This window comes from Nelusetta ayraudi, unplaced genomic scaffold (assembly GCF_046127955.1).
Source record: "Nelusetta ayraudi isolate G7.1 ecotype Tasmania unplaced genomic scaffold, CSIRO-AGI_Nayr_v1 ptg000034l, whole genome shotgun sequence".
In the NCBI taxonomy this organism is placed as follows: domain Eukaryota; kingdom Metazoa; phylum Chordata; class Actinopteri; order Tetraodontiformes; family Monacanthidae; genus Nelusetta; species Nelusetta ayraudi.
The window spans coordinates 2344762-2368841 of NW_027466084.1; the positions used below are offsets into that span (position 1 = coordinate 2344762).

Genomic DNA, 24080 nt, shown 5'->3' on the forward strand with positions numbered 1-24080 from the left:
TTTTGCCAATTTTTATACGGCTTCTATGTCAACTTAATGCTGCACTTTGTACAATGCTATAAATGCATGCACTCAGACCTTGCCTGTTGTGTTGTGTTGTTGCAGGTGCAGAGTTTCCAGCTTGTGCTTTGTGATGCACTCTTTCTCACACTCCTCTTCCTCCCATCCCTCAGAGAGCGGACAGTGCCTGCTGACAGAACCACACCTCCAACTGGCATGACACAATCATGGTCTGCTTGTGAGTGTGATATCTATCTATCCATCTATCTATCCATCTATCTATAGATAGATAGACATGTAAGACAAATACAGATACAGAGATAAGTGAAACGAACACACTTCTCCAGCTCTGAACATTCATTTTTCAATGATAATTTCAGCTTTCGCCATAACCATTTTAAATCACTGAGCTCTATGGGAACTTAGAACTAAGCTATGTGCCCATTAGGGTAAGAAAATGAAAACACGTTTATGAAATCGTCCATTAGGGGGTGCTGTAGGCCCTACTCTCGGACAGCCTTTTGCTGACCACTGCAAGTCTTAACCTTGTAAGCCTATTTGGAGAGACTGTTACGTGAGTGCCAGTATTTAACCCCTGGCAAACTGGAGATTGACTTGATGAACTGATGATCTCAGGATACTCCGTAATCATTAAGCGCAAACGGCGTGCAAGGTAGCAATATAATCCGTGCCTTATTTCATTGGAGGGAAGCCCTGACTGAATATACAGCGATCGAGTGAGAGGCTTTTCCCCTGGAACACCAGGATTGGCTAATTGAGCGCCAACAAGGACACAGAACTGGATTTCTGTCGATGTGGGTTTCCCCCCCTTACTGACACAGTGGAGCGGATTTGATTGTGAACCAATGGAAATAACTAGTCTACTGGTAGCAGTACTGCTACTAGTACAGTGTTTTTAAATCTTTTTCGAGCCAAGGCACATTTTTTACATTGAAAAAAAAAAAAAAAAAATCCCATGGCACACCACAAACCAAAAATATTAGAAAATGACACAAATATTTTGATGGCCTATATGGGGTGGGAGGTGAAAGGGTCCAAACGTGGACTTGTGTCAGACATTCTGGTTAGTTATCGTAAAAGCAGGAGAAACACGGGGCCGAGTCTGGTCGTCAGTTATTCCTTTAATTATAAAACAGTAACAGAAAGATATGAGGCCACACCGAAAGAAATGAAATCTGGTTGAAGAACGACATGTCGGTTAACTTTGAAAGCATCTGCCCCTATGAATGAAGACACACAGAGAGATATAGACAGATAGAGAGAGCGAGAGAGAGAGAGAGAGAGAAAGAAAAAGAAAAAAACTGTTCCTCATGTAGCCTACGACTGATGAGACTAGCAAACACGAGTTTTACGACAGCAGGGAGCGACAGAAAAGTTGGAGCCGCCCCTCTGGAGACGCAGCAGAGACAGTGAACCATGCAGTGACCAGTCCAGCCTGAGGGGGGCGCCAGAGGACGGCGCTCTTCTTGCCCACGTCTGCCGTCCGCAAAGGGTCGGAATGACGGGAGGACAGTTATTGTGACGCAGAAGAAGATGATGAAGAAGAAGAAGTAGAAGAAGAAAGGAGCGTCTCGGGATTTGCCCTTTACATGCAATCAAATCCATAGGGAGGTTTGAGGGGGTGGAGCTATGTTGGCATGGAGGCGGGGTTAGAAAAGAGCCCAGGGGTGGGGGATTCTTTGGGGGGGTATTAACAAGGTTTACAGTGGCGTGTGTGTGTTTGTGTGTTTTGTGTGTGTGGAGGACTCAGGTCATGCAGCCCCTCCAGCGCCACCTGCTGAGCAGCGACAACGACAAAGTTCCAGCAGAATTTATTTGGCAGAGCAACTTTCCTCGCTTGGAGTAGATTTTTTTTTTTTCATTTAATTTTTTCTTTTTTTTTTTTTTTTTAAGTCGAGCTCATCCCGCCGTCGGACGCACGAGCGGTGGGCCCTGTTGCCGGCGAAGCTTTGGCCTTGGAAGGAAAAAAAAACACATCGGCTGCATCGTGTCCAATCCGGTCGGTCGCTGCGGAGGGAGAGATTTTCCGGAGTGGTCCGAGTCTTTGCCGTGGACCTCGGGGCCGGCGGTGGAGGGGGTGGAGGAGATGGAGGTGGAAGAGGAGGAGGAGGAGGAGGAGGTTGAGGTAGTGGTAGAGGATGAGAGGGAAGAGGAGATGGTGTTGGAGGAGGTGGATGTGGAGCAGATGGTGGAGGAGGAGGAGGAGGTGGAAGAGAATGAGGGTGAAGAGGAGATGGTGCAGAAGGAGGTGGTGGAGGAGGTTGAGAAGGATGCAGGGAAGGAGGAGATGGTGGAGGAGGGAGTGGAGGAGGTGGAGGAGGATCAGGAGGAGATGGTGAGGGTGGAGAAAGAGGAGGTGGAAGAGGAGGTGGTTAGAGGTTCACATGCGCTGAGGGTCGTCCGCGGGGACGGGGGCCGCCTCCGACGAGCCCTCCGGTCCTGCCAGGAGACAGAAGGACCTCGTTAGAGAGACTCCCCACAATTCCTGGGGGGCGTTCAGGGAACCTCGGAAATAAGGCCGAGGCGGATCTAAAGAGGAGTTCACGCTAATGTGACAGCGGGTGGTGTTGGTCTATTTCATGAGTCAGACGTGTTCAAGTGATTGAGCTGAGATGAGCTCTACTGCTTTGTCTGCCAGTGTCTGGATTCACTGTCAATGTAAAGATAAAAATAAAAAGGAAAGTCGCCCAGGACTTCCTGGCATCATTTTGAGTTACGTGTATTTTGCGCAATGATGAGGCCAATATTGGAAAGATGGAAAAATGTCAAAGATGACATGAAGAATAAACATCTTTTAGCAAAAACTCCATTGTATATTGATATGTATATACATTCATGAATGTATAGAAATATTTAGAATACAATTATATCAATTGTGAGATATCTCTGTGTCTATATATGTAAATGAACAGATATATTGATATATTTGTTTGGTCTGTATACTAATTAAAAAATCTCCTTCCTTCCTTCGTTTACTCATTTAATGAACGCTTCAGACAATCACACATTTCTACATCCAATGCGATATGACTAAAGAACTACAAAGTGCTCATCAAAATCTAGAAGCAAGAACAAAAGTAAAACGCACTTCAACATCTTTCTGTCATAAGAAAAAAAACCTCGAGTCGGTCCAAGATTTTGGGTGACAATGAAACCGATGACCAAAAAGACGGACGTCAGTGCTGCCGCCGTGCTGCGTACCCTTGTCCTCCGTGGTCAGCGTGCAGACCCGCGTCACCAGCTCCTGGGCTTCGACGGCCAGCTGGAAGGCAGGATCAGGGAGCGGAGACGGAGTGTTGGGGCTGTCGGTGGCTGGAGACGATCTGTTGCTCCTGGTGAATGAAAGCACACACACACACACACACACACACACACACACACACACACACACACACACACACACACACACACACACACACACACACACACACACACACACACACAGGTGTCAGGGTTGTCAACTGAAGAAGATGCGTGTGCACTCGAGTGGGATCTCTCGGAACGTGGTGGCTCACCCTCCATCTCCTCCGAACAAGCTGGGAGTTGTCAGCACTTTGTGGACGTTCTGGAGGAGGAGAGCGGAAACAGCGGGCGATGGTTATGACGCCGAGGCAGAGCAGATATCAGACCAGGTACCAGGAACGTTAAAGGCGAGTTTGTTTGCAGGTAAAGTTGGGAATGGAAGAGGGATGCAGATGGAGCAGACGAGCTTGCCAAGTTTATACTTAAATGTCAATCATCATGTATTCCTTTATGTGTACCTCTGTTTTATTTACGATCTTTAATTTCCAACTAACATCACCGTTTTATTGCTTGGATTCAGAAGTTTCCCACCATCTTAGAAACTGTACAGGAACAGCGCAATTGTAAAGAGTGTGGGGTTTTTTTTGTCACGGGGGGGGGAATTTCCTTCCTTTTTGAATTCACTGCCAAAAAAAAACTGCCAGCTGCCAGTTTGGCCAGCAGGGACCGCCAAAAGCGGTTGCAAAAATACTAAAACATTGGCTGTCGATACAAAATGGAGCACAAAATTCACACCTTTACAAACTACTTAGTTGTTTTTTTTTTTTGTTGGTCTAAAAGAGATGCTAGTAAAAAAGAAATGCATTCACTAAATAAATCCCAGAGTCCATTTAGTCCAATTTGATCCAATTTCAAGTAAAAAAAAAAATGGTCATAAAGTTGTGGGAGTGGCTACAGCTTAGCAACCAAGTGGGGTCTGCTGACCAGCGTTTTGCTCACCTCATCCATTGCTAACTAAACCAGCATAACGTCCCAACAAAAATAATTATTAGCAGAATTTGGATTTTGAGGCCGAGCCTCGTCACAACCGGCCTGTGACCCATTGAATGTGGAAACAAAAATGAAAGGCCTAAAAACTTTAACATATAAGGTTGTTAAAGGTTCCGTGTATGAAGGTTTCGGGACATTTTAGATAACTACAGGATTTCTAGACGACTGTGTTGATGATGAGTTTGGTTTGGTTTATTATCGTTGTGGTTTCTGTGCATATGCTTTCCAAGAAGCCAAAGAGTCGTGTCCTGTATCCTATAGCAGAGGTGGCAGGAGCATTCACATTCTGTACTTATGTAAAAGTACTTCTGTGAAAAAAATACTCGGGTAAAAGTACTGATTCAAATCCTTTACTCAATTTAAAGTAAAAAAAGTAAAGGTTCTGAAATGCGTTTGTTCTGAAAAGTAAATAAAGCTTTTCAAAAAAAACACAAGCACTGTTTTTTTTGTCAATCAGCCAGTATTGGATGTTTGATAACAGAGCCAAGGTACTCTATAATAATACACTCCCTCCAAAAGATGATTCACTTCTACTAGACAGCAAGTTCAAGTAGCTCCACCCAAAGCTACAATAACTAGAATAAATAATAAGTGAATTACTTTGAACAGAATTTGTATCTTTGAAGCGCTAAAGTAACGAGCATGTTCAGTAAATAGTACAAAGTACACAAATTTGTGAACAAAAGTTATCTGAAAAATCAACTTAAGTACTGTACGGTAATACATAACAAGCATTCGTTCTTTGTTTCTTCCCACCTCTGCTTACGAGAACGGAAAACCTGAATTACAACATATACAAGTGGCTCGTTTGAAAGTTGCATAGTTGCTGCAGTTTATCTATGTGCCACTGGGGGGCAGGCTTACTCCAAGAGTTGAAAAGTGTCTCTCTCTTTGAAGACCAACAGCGGCTCCCTGGTGGTGTTTTTTGGAACGGTTGTACGGCCGAGGTACCTGCGCAAAGCCCAGCAGCTTCTTGTTGGTGATCTCCAGGTGCCTCCTGCTCAGCTCCGACTTCCTCAGCTGGCAGTCGATGCTCGTCAACCTCCTGTTCAGGTCCTGCACCTCCTCCTGACACACACACACACACACACACACACACACACAGTAAGCTGTATTGTATTATTTTCATAAGTATGCAGGACTAAAGGTACAGTACAGTATATACAATTTTGCCATCTAGTGGTCACATTTTAGACTGCAGCACTCATTCCCTTGCTCAACTTCCCTCTCCCAACACCAACACACACAAACACTCACGCACGCACACACACACACACACACACACACACACACACACACACACACACACACACACACACACACACACACACAGCGTGTCTTGAGTAAACAACAGTGTGACAGCGGCTGACAGTGTGGCTGGCAGTGGACAGATGGAGGCCAGCAGTGGAGAACTTCACTGTGGACACAGCGTCCTGGTGACGTGAGGTTGTCGGCTGTCACCTTTGTGTGTTTCCTCGCCACCTGACACCTGCTGCTACTGCTGCCGCCGCAGAACCAACACGGCCGCACCAGCTGTGGGCTTTTCAAACTGCCGAGTCCTCAGCAGCCAGAGGTCGGAAGTAACAAAGTGCAAATACTTTGTCGCTGTACTTGAGTCGATTTTTTCAGGTATCTGTGCTGTCTGTGCGACTTTTTCCTTTTACGCCCCCCACATTTGTACACAAAACCTGCTTACACTGAAAAAAAAAAAAACATGTTTGTTACTTAAAAGTGGCTCCTATTTTAGAGCAGGTATGGGCAAACTATGGCCCGGGGGCCGTATGCGGCCTGTTAGGCTTCTCAATCCGCCCTGCCAAACTTGAAGAAATGATATTAACAGTAAGTAAGTCCTAAAATAGCTGTATTTTATCAATTTCAATTGATTTTCATTTCAATAAAGAGCTAAATACCCTGGTGCTTTTGTTCATTATCAATTGACATTAAAGAACATGTTTTCTACATATCCCATGATAGATATTTTTTCCTCCTATGAGGTGGGTCACCAAAACACTCCATACATCTGCTCCTGCTCCGACCCCTTTTTAGAACCCATAGTGGCCCACCAGTCGAAAAGTTTTCCCACCCCTAAACATCCAATAGTGGCTCACTGGTCATAACTGTCACTGATCACAGTTTGGTTGTGTTGCAGTTGAACAAGAAAAAAAAAAACATGGTATTGAGAGTAGCAAGGCTGTTAAAATGTTTTAATTTCTGAAAAATATCAATGTATCAATGCTTCATTAATGGCAAAAACACCGTGCATTACAGAACCTGTACTGTCTTACTTTGACTTGAGTAAAGGAGTTGAATCAGTACTTTTACCAGAGTATTTTTTCACACAAGTATCGGTACTTTAGTGCAGAATGTGGATACTTTTGCCACCTCTGGCAACAATACAGTTGATTTTCAACGCTTACGAGGGATGTTAATGTATTTTTAAGTGTTGATTTTTACTTTGAAGAGACTGATGAATTCATATGTATTCTCAAATATTTCCGCCATCATTTCTTAAGACAGATGCAGGTTTTTGGAAAGTCTTTGGACTTTCACTGAAAGCTCAAAGGTTATTTCTGCCCTATTTCTCTCCTTCTCTCGTCACTTCGTCCCGGTTCCTCCTTCAGGAGGCTTCAGCGCCAGAGATCAAACTGCCAGCGAGGCAGGTACAGAGACAGCGGGAGGCAGGTCGAGCCCGAGAGCCGTGGAAATAAACAGGAAGGCTTTCTGTTGTTGGAGCCGTGCACTGCTGGAGCGCACGCACACAAACGCACACAAACGCACACAAACGCACACACAGGCAGGGTTGTGTGACTCAGCGTGTTGGAGGAACCCTGCTTGATGTTGACTCCACAAAGACGTGACGGTGCGACGCTGCTGCAGGGCCTCCGTCCTGTGACGGAGGAAACGGAGGAGACGGAGAGCTCGGGATCAGACTCCACACGGTGTCGAGAGCGTCTGAGCGTGTGAGGGGGAAATAAACCAGCGTCTGTGTGTTGCTGTTGATGTGCCTATGCCCAGTGATGTTGCAGACCAGTTCTGGAGGACTTTTCAAATATACCACTATACATATACTGTATTTATGTGTGTGTGTGTATATATATATATACATATATATATATATATACACACATACACACACACACACACACACACACACACACACATCTAAGGAAGCCTGGTGTGCATAATCCACCTGCCTGACACTCGCATCCTTAAATAAACCAGCAAAGAGGAAGGTGGACGAGGTATCCAGGTTGGTAGCTCACTGGCAGACTCGGGAGAGGGAGGGTGAGCGAAAGATCGCCGCAATCTAAAATGTAACCACTTGATGTCACCGTTTCTTCTCAAAGTCAAACGCTTAACCTTTAAATAATTACTCGTTGGCCTACTACTCTTGGAAAAATGCAATATATTATTTTCTGTGTTTCATTAATTTTGCTTTAAATTTCCTTCTATATTATTTTATGTTAATGTTAATTGTTCCTTATAGCAGTTAGGAAGCATTAACAAATTTGGATTTTTGAATAAAATAATAATAAAAAAAAAACCTACTCAGTTATATATATATACACATATATATATATATACACATATACACATTCATAAATATATATATATATATATATCAATAAATATGCACATAAATACTGTATGTGCATATGTATGTATATGTATGTAAATATACATAGATATAGATATACATGTACACACACACACACATATATATGCATGTACAGTATATACACACACACACATACACACTAGCTGGGACTGACCTTGCTGACCTTGGTGGCATCCAGCCCTTTGGCCTGCCTCTTGCCGGCCAGCTGGTTCTTCAGGTCTTTGATCTCGGCCTCCAGCAGCTGGATCACCTCCTCATAGTCCTGCTCGGCGCTGCTGGCCGGCCGCGGCCCCACCTCAGCTTCGGCCTCGGCCACCTGCAGGCGGCTTTTTAGCCGGAGGTTCTCCTCCACCGTCAGACACGCCTTCTGCAGAGGGAGACGGCGCACGAGTGCAGAGTGAGTGACGGCCTGCAGGTGTCCACAATGAATCCCAACTAGCAGCAGCAGGTCCCCTCTCCCACCCCCATTGGTTTAAAACGTCTGATATCAAAGAAAGTATTGTTCTGGAGGCGGTATTGACACCAAGGTACCGAAAATGGCATCATAAAGGTAGTTCTGTTTGATTTTAAGCTTCTTTTTTTTCTTTTTTTTTGAATGTGTGGCCAGAAAAACTTAATGTCAGGGAATTTTAACAAAAAAATTTAACTGACTAAATATCAAAAAAAAAAAAACTTTCAAAAGAGAAGGAAAAAAATTTGCAAGGTTGCGAGAATTCATCATGTGTGTTTATCCTAGTTTGTTTAGTTGTGGGAAACATCTGTCCAAACCCCCAGCAACTGTTTGTTAGCCTGAAGCTAACTTCAGCACACACGGTGCTTTTGTATCTAATATGAGGTTTGTAAGTCATCACTGAGCCCTGCGATGAACTGGCGACTTGTCCATGGTGTTCCCTGCTTTCGCCCTACGACAGCTGGGATAGGCTCCAGCAGACCCCCGTGACCCTGAGCTCGGGACTAAGCGGGTATGGAAAATGAATGAATGAATGAATGAAAGTCATCACTGAACATTCCCAGCGCGACAGTCAGGAGCGACTGCCAGAGTCAAATCCTCGAGTGCAGTGTGAGTGAAGGCCTGCGGGTGTCGACAATGAGCCCCAACCAGCAGCAGTTCTTCCCAGCACCAACCCTCCCAGCTCACCACCTCGGTCTTCTGGAGTTCCTCCTCAAGGTTCTTCTTGCTGTGCTCCATGTCGTTCAGCATCACCTGCCAGGAGGAGAGATCAGGCTCAGAGTTGGTGTTGGCCACGCGGGAGCGGAGACGCTTCCACCTGGCCTCCGTCCTAATATACTGGCCAGACAGGCGTCACAACAGCCTCTGTGACTGCGGCCAAAATGTTCAATGGCGCTTTAGTCTGCATGCCTTTGTTTATTCACTGGAGAAAAGTAGGCTATTCTATAATGTAATGATTAAAAAAAAGAATTAACAATATGCTAAACACAGCAAGATATTAAATCCCCTAATTAGACCCTTAAGACGAAGCTTTAATATTTAAACTTTTCCTTTTGGAGCCAGGATTTATGGTATAAAGGTGAGCTGTGAGGCCCTGCATGTTCAAAATACATCATTAGATTAACATAGTCACAACTAAAAAAAAAACAAATTCTGAATGTGTTTCCATTGGTCTAACAATAAAAACGCCATTCGTGGTTTAAAATAGTGACAGAGTAGTAGTACAATGTACCACTATTATTGAGCTCATTGCTAAGGCCATTGAATTTGAGCATTCTTTTTCTCTCAAATTGCGTTTTAGTGCTTATTAATACTACACTTCACTTCACCCCTGCTCTAACTCCTGACGACTGTCCATACTGTTCATATGGTTCTATACTGTTTATATTGTTAATTGTAGTTTTAAGGTAGTTTTTAAAAAAATTAGTTTTATTTATTTTATTATTTATTCTTGCTGCACCGTGGGTCCGAGGGGACTGAAATCTCATTTGTGCTATATGTCGAGCATGTATGGGATATTTCACAATAAAGTTGACTTTGACTTTGTATTATTAGTACACTCAGCAATCTTTATTCACTTTCTTATTATTTGATCTGATTATTTTCACCACATTTGCAGTACGGTGAAAGCGTCAGCCAATCAGAGCTTATCGAACAATATCATGTGTATGTATATATATATATATATACATACATATATATATATATACATATATATATACATACATATATATATATACACAGAAACACAAAATTATATACATATATGTGTATACATATATATATATATATATATATGTATATGTACATATACACATATATATGTATATATACATATATATACATATATATATATATATATATATACATATATATACATATATAAATATATACATATATATATATATATATATATATACATATATATATATATACACACACACACACACACATGTACAGTAGTTTTTCAGCTTCCATCGAAACTTCTGTTGGAAATGACAAAAAAAATCTAAAAATCTCCGCGGGTGATGTGATTGGATTTGCGCAGGTTTCATCACAGACTCCGACAGTCCGTCTTTGAGTTGACGAGTCCCTACGCCCGCACTCACCTTGAGCTGCTTCATCTGGGTGTGCAGCTGCTTCACCTCCGTCTGGAACTGCTCCACCTCCTCGCTGCTGCAGCTGCATTCTGATTCATACGTCTGTGCGCAAACGTGAGCAAGTCATCATATATATATATATATGTGTATATGCATAATGTATGCTGACACGGTGCATGAAGTGAGACTTGGGCTGCTTACAGGGGAGTGGAAGGCTGACGTGTCCATCAAACTCGCAGCTTCGTGGTAGGAGAACATGAAGGGACCCTCCCCCAAACCCAGCTCCTCCAGGCTCTCCTGGAAGACGCTGCGGGTGGCCTCCACAAAGTCTGGCAGTCAAACGAGCAAAATAAATAAATGAATGAATGAATGAATGAATGAATGAATGAAAAAAAAAGAAGAAGAAAATGTTGGTTTCACACGTGTCAACAGAATTTCGTCTTTCAAAGAGACGCACATCCTGGATGGCTACTCAGGCTGGTTCATCTTTGTTGCTTGTAGCTCAGGAGGCCACAATTTCAATCTTTTACAGAAGTGTTTTTCAAACACACTAGTGTACTGGTAGATAACATCTGGTGTGCCATGAAAAACTATCCAATTTCACTTAATTGGGATTAAAAAAAAAAAAATAACTGAGTGACTGCACTTTGTATAGAATGTGAGCCTGTTTTTCCTCCAGGATATCAGCTTCACACTGATATCCAGGTTTCACACTGAGCAAGTATAAATAAATTAAGAGACTATACTGCCATTATTAGGCTAAAAATTGTCATTTTATAATATTTTCGGTTGGTGGTGTGCTATGGGATTTTTTTTTTCAACATATATATATTTCAATATAAAAATTTTGGCATGGCTCAAAACAGGGGTGATAAACACTGTTTTACACACCAATGAAGACGCAAAATATGGCGCTGAACGACGGGATGGTTGGAGTTAGTAGGGCTCTAAACTTCTTCAAACTTTCAAAGCAAAGCGTCAGCGAGGAGATTTGTGGTCTACGGCATTACAGAACAAAAACCGCCCCCGAAAACGAAACGTTCGTCCGTCCGTTTGATTTTCATCCCTTCTGCCTCCAAACGGCCAGAGAGCTTCGACACGCACACAAGCAAAGTGACACGGTCGGCGTGCGACGCGCAGCTGCCGCGTTCGGACGCCGTTTCAACACAGATATTTCACCTTGCTGCTGACGCAACTGGATGTGTAGTGTGCGTGTGCGCCTGTGCGCGCGCGTGTGTGTGTGTGTGTGTGTGTGTGTGTTACCTCCATAGGCCACGGTGCCTTGCGGGTCTGTGGTGAGGTTCTGTCTCAGCTTCTTCCTCTTCTCCTCCGTGACGTCCAGCCCGATGAAGGACAAGGCCTGCAGACGGAGGGAGACGCGACGGATTTGAATCGAGCAGGCGGGGCGGAGGGAGGGATTTATTTCAGGCGCGGTGCCTCTGTTTTCACCCGATAAATCCGGAACGATAAAAAAAACCGTGCCGCGACAGTGACGTCCCTGTCCCAGCATCACCCAGAGAGTCAGAGGTGGGAAGCACCAACACACAGTCACTGCACTGAAGTTGACTTTTTAGGTATAATTGAGTATTTGCTATTTGTCTGATGACTTTTCACCTTTACTCCCTACATCTGTAGAGAAACATCCCTTCTTTCTACTTCTCACATTGGAACAACAGGCTCGTTACTTTTGTGTGGAAAAGTGTTTAAAAGATACAAATTCTGATCAAAGGAATTCGCTTATAATTTATTCTAGTTGCTGTTGCTTGAAGTGGAGCTATTTGAACTCTGCTGTTGTGCAGTTCAATATAAAAGCATCATATCATCATATTTTAAAGGGAGATTCCGTCCGAGTTTCTCGGCTTTGAGGTCACCGTTCAGTGCGTTTTGATTACGGAGGAAAATAAAAATGTAGAACATTGGTTATTGTTCATTCATTCATTCATCTTCCATACACGCTTAGTCCCGAGCTCAGGGTCACGGGGGTCTGCTGGAGCCTGCTCGAACCCACGACCTTCTTGCTGTGAGGCGGCAGCGCTAACCACTGCGCCACCGTGTCGCCCTTGGTTATTGTTATTGTTATTAAATTAAACATTCAATAATGACTCATGTCACAGTTTGGCTGTGCTGCAGCTGAAAAAGAAAAAAATATATAGTACTCCAGTACATTTCAGAACTTTTACTTGAGGAATAGAGGTTGAGTTCTGACACAGGAAGTGCTCAGCGGAGCTGCTGAGTCCGAGGAGTGGCGACCAGAACGGAGCAGTCCCGCTTCTGTCTTCCACTCGTACGTTCATTAAAACACAGGAGCGAGTTCGCTGTGTTCTCTCTGCCTCTGTCTGACCTTTAACTAGAGTAACATAAGCATGTGGTAACCAGTAAAACAGGTTTCATTCAATGTGAACGTTGATGACAGTTCAACACACTAATAGTGTTTCTTTTATAATTAAAAATCTATCTATCTCTGAATATTTGTTGGGTGAAAAATGAAACCAAAAAAATTGTTTTTGTTCGAGTGGAACTTTTGTCGAGCTTCTTGGCCCCAAGTCGTATTTGACATACAACAATTTGCATAAAGCACAACTGCCCTCGCTTAGCCGATGAGAGAGAATCGCGCCTCCGTTCAGCACTTAAGCTCTCTGCGTCCTCCTAATCTCATTAATGAATAGCCGGGCCCGGGGTCAAGCTACGGCGCAGCGTGACGCAAAGAAAACGCACGGTGCAGACGAGGGTGCGGGAGGCAAAACAGACCACGAGCGGAGGAGATGGGCGGCCGGAGGGAAGGGGTGAAACGGAGGATAGCGAGCAGGAAGAATCTGCTGATGGGGGTGAAAATAATGCCGGAGTGGGGAGTCAGACTGCGATAAAGAGCAGAGAACCACTGCGGGAGAGAGATCAATAATTAGATGAGGACTGAGCTCCAGGGTTAGAAGGAGGCGGGGAACAAAAAAAAAAAAAGGCAAGCCGTTAAAAAGAAAAAGTTGCAACAAGCTGGCAAGAAGAAGAGGAATCAGCAAGAGTGCATGGTACATGTCGTCCTTGGTGATTAGAGAAATCTGCAGCGGACCAGTAGCTATCTTGCCCCTGGCGTTAGCATTAGCACAATATGTTGTTTCACGGACGTAGAGAAGGTTGGGTGCCAACCTCGGTGCAAAGCAGGCACAAACCAGCACCAGATTTTGTAACAACTACAAATAACAGTAAAATAAATAAATAAATAAAATAACAACTTAAAATAACAAGAATTGATCGGATGACGTTGGGGAGTGGGCGCTAACCAGACAAGCTACGAGCGTTAGCAACAGGTCAGGAGAGCAGCCTGGAAAGACTTTGGAGGAAAGCAGCAGATTCAAGGGTGTCACAAGTTCTTTTGTGCATTTTATTATCTGTCTGTCTTAAGCAGCCGGATGTCTTGGGCCTTGAGGTCACAATGCTGTCTGCAACAGGTGCAGGCAGCATTGTGATACATTTTAAAAGGCAGCGTGTGTTTGCAGCGACTAATGAAACCAGATTGGTTCAATATTTTCCAACAAACTGGTATTCATGATGCTGTCATGGAACAAACGTTCCAACAGGATGACGTCTTTCTGTTTGTTTGTTAAGTTTTCAAATCATGAGACACCTGTGATCAAAGGCGACGCAAAGACGATCACACCGTAATGACTACGAAAGAGGGGGTTAAAAATCAGAGTGGCGCAAATAAAAGGGTTCTGGGTCTGATTTCTGCTTTCAGAACAAAAGAAAACTCGGCATCTTGCACAACTGCAAGCGTATTCACAAACCCATTCCACTCGTTCATTTTCTCATCAGAGAACCTGGACTCACCAAATCTAACTTGTCTGACTTGAGGCGAATGTAGGGATCCAGCGTGATTTTGGGTTTGGCCCCAGTCGGCGACCTTTGACTGGTTGAGCCTGAAAAGAGTCCAAAGAGAAAAAGACACAGACGGAGGGAGGAGAGATGGAGGGATTTTGTTAGAGACAAGAAGGATTGAGCTCGATTTAACACACTTAGAGAAATGCACATATGGACACATACAGAATAAATAAACGTGAATAAAGTGACCAGTTGTGCTATATATACACAGTATATCGTTAGCCTAATACCATAGTTGCCTAACTCATACTTGAACGTTTTCGGAAAACAAGAAAAAAAAAGAACATTTTTTAGCACAGCTAATAGCTCATTGGTATTTGTTTTTCAAATATCACAATTTGGCCAAAAAATGACTCAGGCAATTATGCTATTAGGCTAACGATATGTGTTTTCTTTCAGTATACACTGCTCGTATATCATGCTAACCGCCAGTCAACAGTTTGCTTTCACGCTGCACTTTGTCAAACGAGCCGAACCCCTTCGAATGACGTGAGGTCTTTTTCTTCAGGTCGAGGAAACGTTTTGTCCCAACTGTCTCCGTCATTCCTGGTAGTCCTGGTCCGCAGTCTCCGGACCAGGACTACCACCAGGTTTCACAACAGTTTTTTTTTCCCATACACGAGAAGGCTGTTGAACACACAATAACCCTCCAACACATTCAAACAATTCAACACACACATACTCAATTGCACTTTATACGTCTGCATCGCACCTGCTGCACTTTATCCTTCCTCTTTTGTGCTGCCACTGTCGGTTTTTAGGTAGTTGGTGCATTGAAATTTTGTTTTTAAATGTACACTGTGAAGTGAATGTTTTTTAAATGAGAAATAAAAAAGTCTAAGTCTAGTCTAAGTCTAAGTGTGCCACTGCGCTCCTGTACAACTGAATCCCGGAGCCACAATGTTCCCCACTAATGAGTCTGAAAGCTTCATTGTTCTGGTTGTCCTGATCGGTCCTCATCGTCTACCCACAATGCCCCGCGTCGTAGTCGGACCCAGACCGACGTTTTTTCAGGCACAGCTTTCGCTTTCAAAGTCTGTTTTGAGATTTCATGAAGTTCTATATTTAAGAACACTCGTAGTGACCAAGAACATTCCGGAGGTTATTCAAGAAACGTTTAAAGTTGAGGGAAGGTAAATATAATTTCAGGGGATTGCTTATGTTTTCAGCAAGTCCAGCAAGAGTCCAGACGTCTGTCGGTGTTGGGGATGAAATATTGGAGTGGACTCAAACTGTGTAATTCTCTTTTGGAATTCAGAAAGACTCTCAAGTGCAAAATGTAAATCAGAATTGAAAAAAGTTTAAAGTGCAATTCTTTTTTTCCTCTTATTATAAATGTTCTGTGTTATCCGTGATTATTTAAACTTATGGATGGTACAGAATAGGCCGATCCCATTTTTTGGTTACATGTCGTGATCTTTTATGTTAAACCTTTGCTTTATATTTCTGCTTTGTTGTAACCACAATAAGGTCATTCATTCAGTCATTCAGTCATTCATTCATTCATTCAAAGTTCCATTGCTCATCCACTCCTCTACGTTCATCTGGACATTCCAACCCAACGGCAGACAGTTCGCTTCAGCAGGGCAGGAGGGCGAAGGCGACCAGAACATGTTACTGTGCAACTGCACCCGACAGTGTTTGAGAAACATCTGTCAGAATTAGCTTTGGGGAGCTTTTGAAATTGTAGGCAAACAAACAACAAAAACTTGTTCCGCTGCGTCTAAAATTCAATTTCACCCAACCTTGTTGAGTCATTGTTGATCATTATTGAGAACTCATTAACGTGATCAGCGTCTTTCCCTTGATCAGCATCATTCATAATAATGATGTTTGTCATTTCATGAGAGTGTCGCAAAGTGGTTGCTAACCCTTCATATGACTCAGGAGGAGCCATGACGTGGCGTACGAAACATTTTTTTGAGGGTGGAAATGTGCGGTGCTTCACGTCAAGTCTTTAACTTGCGCACGTACTTTTCTACCCTTGCTGGTCCGTTGGCGTCACTCACTGGTTACGTTGGGAAACATCTACTAGAGTTTATAGTCAATGACGTTTTTCTTTCTTTTTCATGCGAATGAATGAAATTCCAATCTGCAAAGTTAATTTGGATGGATATGCGGGAGGAGCGAGGCTAGCGTTCATGTGCGATCAATTCCACGATGATTGGGACGTTCAAAAGGAAACCTGTGCGAATCATCCAGATCTTTTTGGGTCTGACGTGGTATTCTTGGATTTTGAACGTACGTCAGGTTTTGGGATGAACGTACTTGAGGCCCCTGCTCTTGCGTGTGGAAAATCGGGGACCACCGGCCTTTAAAAATAGACGCAGGCGAGGGTCTGGAGGCAACAGTCAGCCGGCATAGTAAACAACAGTCATATGAGAGTGGATTGGCAGATATTCCTGCTGGATTTGGCAAAAGTGGTGAGGGAGGAGTGTGTGCGTGCGTGCGTGCGTGCGTGCGTGTGGTGAGGTGGGAGGATGAAAAGCGGATGATTAAAAAGAGAGGAGTGGAGTAAAAGGTGGATGATTATTGTGATGACAGTGAGTGTGTGTGGAGGGTGGAGGGTGGGGGTGGGTGTGTGTGTGTGTGTGTGTGAGGGGCGGGGGGGGGCAGACAGCCAATGGCCAATGTTAATTTGATGAGTTTGTCTGTCCCAGATTTGTCAGTCGGCAGCAGACGCTGTTCCTCTGTCTGTGTGTGTGTGTGTGTGTGTGTGTGTGTGTGTGTGTGTGAGTCTGCGGAGCCCCACCAGCGCCTCTGCCCGTTACCGGATGAGCTGATTTCACTGCCACCCCCGCCATCCCCACCACCACCTCCTCCTCCTCCTCCTCCTCCTGATACCACCCAAAGGATTTAGCCCGAGACTGGCAGACCCGACGGGCCTATTTTAAACCTGCTGACGACCACCAGGAGGAGAAGTGACCGCCACTGCCCTCTCGCCGTCCGACGACTCAGGCGGGCTTTTGCAGTTTGTCAGACCTCCACGCCTTCCATTCGCCCTTAAGTGTGTGAAATGCTGCTTATGAGCCTTTAGCTTTAAGTGAGGGATTGTGACGGAAGAAGGAAAGACAGAAATTAAGAAAGAAAGAAAAGAAATTAACAAAGAAAGAAAGAAAAAGGAAAGAAAGAAAGAAAGAAGTTTGGGTATAAACAAAGATTTTGGGCTTGTATGTAAAACAAAATCTTCCATGTTTTTAGGGGGAATCAAATGGGTTACAGGCATAGAAATAATAGAAAATCACTTTGTACAGTCAGATAGGATAAATCTTAGTGTTAAAGCATTGTGCTTTCCAATTAGTGGCTCCCTCTCAAAAACACATCAAAGTTAGAGTCTTAGATGGCAACAATTTAATTCATCCATCCACAAATTTTTTAAGAAAAAATTCAGATAGTTAGTGAGACACTCCGCGTCTCACTAACAACTCCTGCGCCGCCCGACATCAGACTTCCAGCCTGGAGGTCTCGGCTCGCAAAAAACTCCAGCGTTCAAAGAAAAATCGCTCGGCGGCGGAGTGAGAGAGAGAGAGAGAGAGAGAGAGAGAGAGACCGGGGAAGCTTCTAAATTTAGGATTTCCTGCTCACCTCGCCACAAAAACCACTGACATCTGTCATGGCTGGCAACCCATGCAACCAATGAGCACCTGGAGGGGAAGCGAGAGGTCGCGGCGCCCAGGAAATAACCTTGGCGGCGGGTGGGGAGGAGGTTAATCCAGGTCAATAGGATTGGACAGTCTGCTGGGCGGCTCTGGACGTGGACATGGCCGGTCACTGGGAGCGTTTAATGCGAGGCCCCCCCCACTGATCGGCCCGGGTATCTTTAGGTTTTTGTTTTTTTACCCTTTTAACCGGATGATTAGTCGGTTCACACTGCGAGGGACTGTGACAGGGTAGAATCCACCGTCTCTTTTTTTTGAAAAAATAAAATCTAAATCTAAAAAAAAAAAAATCGCTTTTTAGCCTAATAACGGCCATACAGTCATTTAAATTGATTTACACTCAGTCAGTGTGAAACCTGTTTAGATGCTCACAAGGCTGATATTTTGGGGGGAAACAGGCTCACAGTCCTTTTTAAGCACAGTCACTCCACAATGCAATGCAATTATTGTTATTTTTAGTCCAATCAAGTCAAATGATCAAGTCAATCAAATGATCAAGTCCAATCAAGTCACCAACCTTTTTCCACCTGAGAGCTACTTCATGGCTACTGAGTCGTACGCAGGGCAACCAGTTTGCTACACTCTCCTGAAATAACACATTGTCTCAGTTTACCTTTAGTGTTATCAATGACAATGTTTTTGTGAAGATTGTGTTCATTTTCTCAAAGTAAAGTGAAGTTGCAACAATGATTCAACAAGGTTGGACATAGATCACCTGAACTTCTCTCGACCTCTTGCATAATAAAATATTTCAAATCATTTTATTTTGTAAGACAAATCAAATCTATATAAGTGGATGTGTGATAGATGCAGATCACACATGGCGTGTGTTTTTAGGGCAGGCCTGCACCAACATGGTGGCCACAGCTTTTCTATCATGTCTAGTAAATAAATAAATTGGAATGATTAAACTGAATTGTGTGTGCTGCAAAATAACTGCACTTTTACTCTATGAAAAGATATTGTTTTTCTCTATTGATAATATATATTTTAAAATCCCTTTTTTTTTTTTTTTTTAAATAAAAAACCAAAAGGGAAACTGCCCACAAAGTCACCACCCAATCAAAACCACCCACTCTTGGACCGCGACCCACCAGTTGAGAAATGCTGCTCTACAGTAACAAACAGAAGGTCCACTGCTTCACAAAAGGCGGCCAACTAAACACTAAAGAGTATGATTGCATAACAGATAGGATTTACAGAAGTCACGATTCTAATTAGCATTTTACATGAGTAGAGAATCAATCCGTGAAAAATGTGCATCGTTAATGAGGCTTTTACTTGTATATTTAGTGTGGAGCAACAAAAACATTAACTTATATCCACCTACGAACTGCAATTTTCACAATCTTTCACGTTCCTGCGAACTCCTGTGAAGTCAGCCTATTTTGGATTACACATAATCCCCAATCTCTGTGAGGCAGCACCCGGTCTCACCTCCCCTTCATTTTTTTCTGCTGTGTTTTGCTTTTGTGGTATCAGCCGGATTCATTTAATGTTTCTAATTTCAGCAAATCTGCAAACAAATCACTGAAAATCAAAAAAAAACTCAGCCGGCCCCCAGAAGGTTTGGGAAGGAGTTTAAATAACGTTTCGGGAAAAACACGTCGACGTTACGTCAGCCAATGAGAAAGGTCAGTGAGAGGGCAGCGACGGGCAACACGGCTAATACTGTCAATTGTCAATATTTCATTTTTCTCAACACATGACAGTATCTAATAATAAAAAAGGTGTATGAAGTACCAGGCCACAGTAGAGTACTACTGTACTCCACTGTAATTCAATAGCAGAGGCAGAGTAGGGGTCGGACCCCCCCGATTAACTCATGAGACCTCCTCAGAGCCTCAAAGAAAAATTTCTCATTTTTTTCAAAAAGCTAAAAAAAAAAAAATAAAATAAAATAAAATAAAATAAAAACTCAATTAACTAAATTATTGTCAAAAAAAGGTTAAAAAAAAAATGTCTTCACGATCACCCTGTCCATTATTATTATTTTCAAAAAAATATTATTCACAATTATTTTTGCCAAGTGTACATTGATAATGCAGCTGGGCTGTCCCAGAAGAGAAGCGGTCTACCTGAAATCTGGATATCAGGGGGGCAGATGTCGGGAGAAGACGATGACACGGACGCTGGCTCCTCCGTACAAATCTACAGGAAAAAATACAATAAAAGCCAAAAATATGATAAACATAAATATAATATAAAAACACTGGCAGGATATCCTCCTGGAAAATGATGTGCAATGAGCAGAAATGATGAAGTCTATCTATGGGTGTAAACCCCCCCCCCCACACACACACACACACACACACACACACACACACACACACACACACACACACACACACACACCCCCGGCCCCTCCCTGCCCCGAGGAGCTGCTGACCTCGGGCGATCTGATGTGGACTTTTAGCCGCCCGGAGTTGTAGTTGTTTCCTGCGGCTCGCTGGATGCCGTTGTGAAGCGACGTGCTACTTGGAAAAAGTCCTTTCCCGGGGATGAAGGCGATTTCCACCGCAGTGTCTTGGCTGGACGGCAAAAACAACGCAACAGAAAACACCAAATGCACTTTACACACCCGGCTCAGATCCGCGCATCGCTTGCTCAAAGATGCAGGTCAATACATGTCCGTCTTTCAAAGTGTGTCACCCACCTGAATTTGACTTTGTTCAGCATACCTTTGGCTTCGTCATGGGTCACACCTATCAAAGACTCCTTGTTAATGGCTATGAGCTGATCCCCGGGTCTCAAGCGCCCATCCTGCGGGGTAAAAGAAGAAGGCAGCTGATGTCACCACCGAGATCGTGTGCACAGAGAGCAGCTACTGTTTGAGCAGACAAAAGACAAAAGTATGACAGCGAGGCCACAAAAAAACCCAGAGAGATCATTCGAATAGCAATGTAGCCTGAGTTGTACAGTGAGCTGCTGATGGCACTGGATGTTTTGGGTTTTGAGATGAATGTCAAAACAGCAGAACTCAACCCTTCCACGCTGTAAACTCTTGAAGGATTCCACACACACATGAAGAACGAAATGGGATGGAGATAAACTTACTCTGGGCTAGCAGCAGCCTTGGGCTGTATTTAGGCAGAGATACAGTGCGCATCATAATAACACTGAGTTACAGTGACAATTTTTTTTTGAAAATGTTTAAACGTGAAAGTCTGCAGGGGATCTTTGAAATATGAAACACTTGACCTGCTGGGAGAACTAGAGCATAATGCCAAGTGTTGAAAGAGCTTGCATTTACGTAAAGTGTTTCTCAGTTTTAGCTCTGCCCATCAAAGAGGTTTATACAAAAAATAAGAAGTCCCCATGCACTTGGTACAACACAAAACTGCGCTAGCATTAGCCAGAGCCACAGGTTGGTTGTTTTCACGACCAAAATCACGAGGTATGTGAACTTTTAGAAACCCATTTCAAATTATTATTTCTTCTACTGAAGAATATACATCTTACGCACTGCACAGTACACCCAAATACTGTCTCCGCAGCAACGGAGTTACACTTCCTGTATTTGGTAGCAGGCTATGGCAGCAACAGACTGAGCTAGCTGTTTGCCTTACGCAGTACAAGAAAGTAAAATTCCACTGCACAGTGCAATGCAATGGAAGGACCGTTATCCTATTACATTATATTATACATTATATTATACTTTAAATGTATATTATACATCGATAGTCTGGTGTTTACCTCAGGTGTACTGTGGAGGAGGTAATATTGTTTTTATTAGCAGGCTAGCATAAACCATTGATTTGCACTGGCCTAGCACCAGCGAACTCTGCTGAACTAGAAGGACTGGATGAAGGCCGAAGTAGTAGTAGTAGTAGTCGTAGTAGTAGTAGTAGTAGTAGTAGAAGAAGAAGGAGAAGAAGAAGAGGGCCTTTATTTATCCCACAATGGGGAAATTTGCATGGTACAACAGCATAAACAGTGCAAAGAGAAGAAAGAAAGTCAGTTGAAACGTTCTCCACTGATAAATAGCACACTGGCTGACTGGGAAATGAGGCCCTTTGTCCAAAATTCTGAGCCATCCCTTCAAATTAGTAGAACTGACTAAATCAAAAGAAAACACTATCTCAGAGGCGGCGTGGACGGTGATAAAAGGCCACGTTAGGGCGCTACTTCGCCATATTTACGTGATGCGACTCAGCAGTCCTTAAGAAAAAGGAGTTTGGACAAGTGGGGCTCTGAGTACTTGTACTGTAAACCGGCTCGGATTTGGAAGAACGCTTCAAAAAAGGCACAGGACCGAGCAGCTCTGAGCGCACGGAGAGACGTGAGCATCTGGTGCCGAGTGGGTTAAACAGATACATAGAGCTTTGTTGCATGTGTCCTCTCTACCCTGTACCATTGGCCATCTGTTATCAGGGATTTCACGTCTGTAGGTCAGTGGGAAAAAAAACAACAAATGGACCAAAAGAAATCATGTGACTGTTTGCCCGCTGCGGCGCTGCTGCGATCTCATACCGCTGGCTGGGATTAAAGCGGACGTTAATGAAGTTTCCAGTGTGCGTCTAATTTTATTTTATTTATTTTTTATTTATTTTTTTTAAAGAGCACCTGCAAGGCAGTTGAGTTGGCTAGGTTACTTACTTTGTACATTTCAAACGTCTTTGGTCCAGTTTGTTGTGGGTTGTTGTTTGTATGAAAAGTGCTTCAAAAATCATATCTGATTTTTACGATTTGAAAAGCAAAATTCTGATTTAGCAACACCAACTTGAGCGTCCACTCACGTCTTGGGGGACAAGAACTAAATCGTGCAGGTCTGAACATCTGAGCAGAAAGACGAGAATTGCTCAACGATGATAACTGTAACAAAACAATAGCTAATTCTTGTTTGGGACTCTTTGGTATAGATACCAGGAAGAATGTAATAAAAACATATTCTTCCTCTTCCACGCTTTAAATGTATGTGAGAAACACGATTCTCTTCTTCTTTGACCTTGACGGCAAAGGCAGATTGAGTGAAGGGCGTTCTGGTTTCACCCATCCCGTTGTACAAATCGCTATAGTGAGAACTGTAGAAAATGTTATTTAATATTAAAAAAAAAAAAGGAGGAGGAATCTTCTCATTAGCCTTCAGGGCCTCTCTGTTCTTTTAAGGCGCGTCTTGTGAAATGCAGAACACAGAGAAATCTGCTCGGAAACAGCCGTCCTCCGCCATAAAATCACAAGTTTACGTCGTTCCCCGCATCGTCTCTCTCTCTCCCACCCATCCCGCTCCCTTCCATTTTGTCATGTTGCCCACACTTGACGGCGAGTGGGTGGACAGAGAGGCAGGGAGAATGGGATTAGGAAAAGTGAGGCAAGAAAAGCAGGAAGGAGGGGAGGGAGAAAAGAAAAGGCTGCAGCTGGTGCCAGCACAGAGGGTGCGCAGCGCTGATTAGCGGCGTCCACAGGACCACACTGAGGTGGTGAACGAGCACGTGTGGGTTGCATGGATGTGAAACCACGATAATAAGATGTCAAAATAAAGGAAAATGATAATATAGACCCCATGAAGACACAATGAACCTCATCCAGTTGGGAAACATTTCAAGTCGGTCTTGATTGCCAAAGCGTTTCCATAACCAATCAGGTTCAATTAGCTTCAGGGTGGCGGGAGAGGGGTCAAAAAAAATCAATCAAAATCAATCAAACCAGCATCAGGAAATGTATCGTTTAGCCCGTCAGCTTTCCAAATCCACACTGTGGGATTCTCACTTTTCCGTAAATGCATTATGTGCGGAAAAGCGTGCAAGAACAGCGAACAAAACCCGGCAGTGAAGAAAAAAAAAATAGAAAGAATTGCACGTGACAAATGGGCATCACTAATTGCTTTCCTGGCAATTGACAAAGGCATTTGTTCCATGTTAGCAGTAATTAAATATGAATTAGCTGCTAATGGTGAGTCGCGAATTAGTAAACAGCCCCCAGCGCCGCGGCAGACCTGCAGCTTTTTCTGCCGGAACTAAAAAGGGAAGCGCGCAGGTTGCGATTAGCTCTCGGTTAATAGCGGGACGTCACAGAGTAGGATTCCATGAATGCACTCGGTGGTTGTTGTTAGCCAATTGAAGGAG

At 43.6% G+C, this 24080-nt stretch overlaps 1 protein-coding gene across 4 annotated transcripts in view; it reads right to left on the reverse strand.

Annotated features, from left to right (window-relative positions):
- Positions 1-1896: 1896 nt before the first annotated feature.
- LOC142892344 (syntaxin-binding protein 4) overlaps positions 1897-24080 on the reverse strand; it is a 63113-nt gene continuing 40929 nt past the window's right edge. For 2 of the 4 annotated variants that reach the window (XM_076032436.1, XM_076032438.1), the window contains exons 9-21: positions 20672-20778; positions 20405-20546; positions 20094-20166; positions 14306-14394; positions 11747-11843; positions 10685-10812; positions 10493-10585; positions 9072-9137; positions 8097-8300; positions 5266-5382; positions 3537-3586; positions 3223-3353; positions 1897-2460 (exon numbers count right to left, since the gene is read on the reverse strand). In XM_076032436.1, the coding sequence (XP_075888551.1) occupies positions 2402-2460; positions 3223-3353; positions 3537-3586; positions 5266-5382; positions 8097-8300; positions 9072-9137; positions 10493-10585; positions 10685-10812; positions 11747-11843; positions 14306-14394; positions 20094-20166; positions 20405-20546; positions 20672-20778 (1356 nt within the window). In that variant the 3' untranslated portion in view covers positions 1897-2401. Of the gene's footprint in view, positions 2461-3222; positions 3354-3536; positions 3587-5265; positions 5383-8087; positions 8301-9071; positions 9138-10492; positions 10586-10684; positions 10813-11746; positions 11844-14305; positions 14395-20093; positions 20167-20404; positions 20547-20671; positions 20779-24080 lie in introns of all 4 variants that reach the window. The other 2 variants (XM_076032435.1, XM_076032437.1) reach the window with 1 other exon arrangement.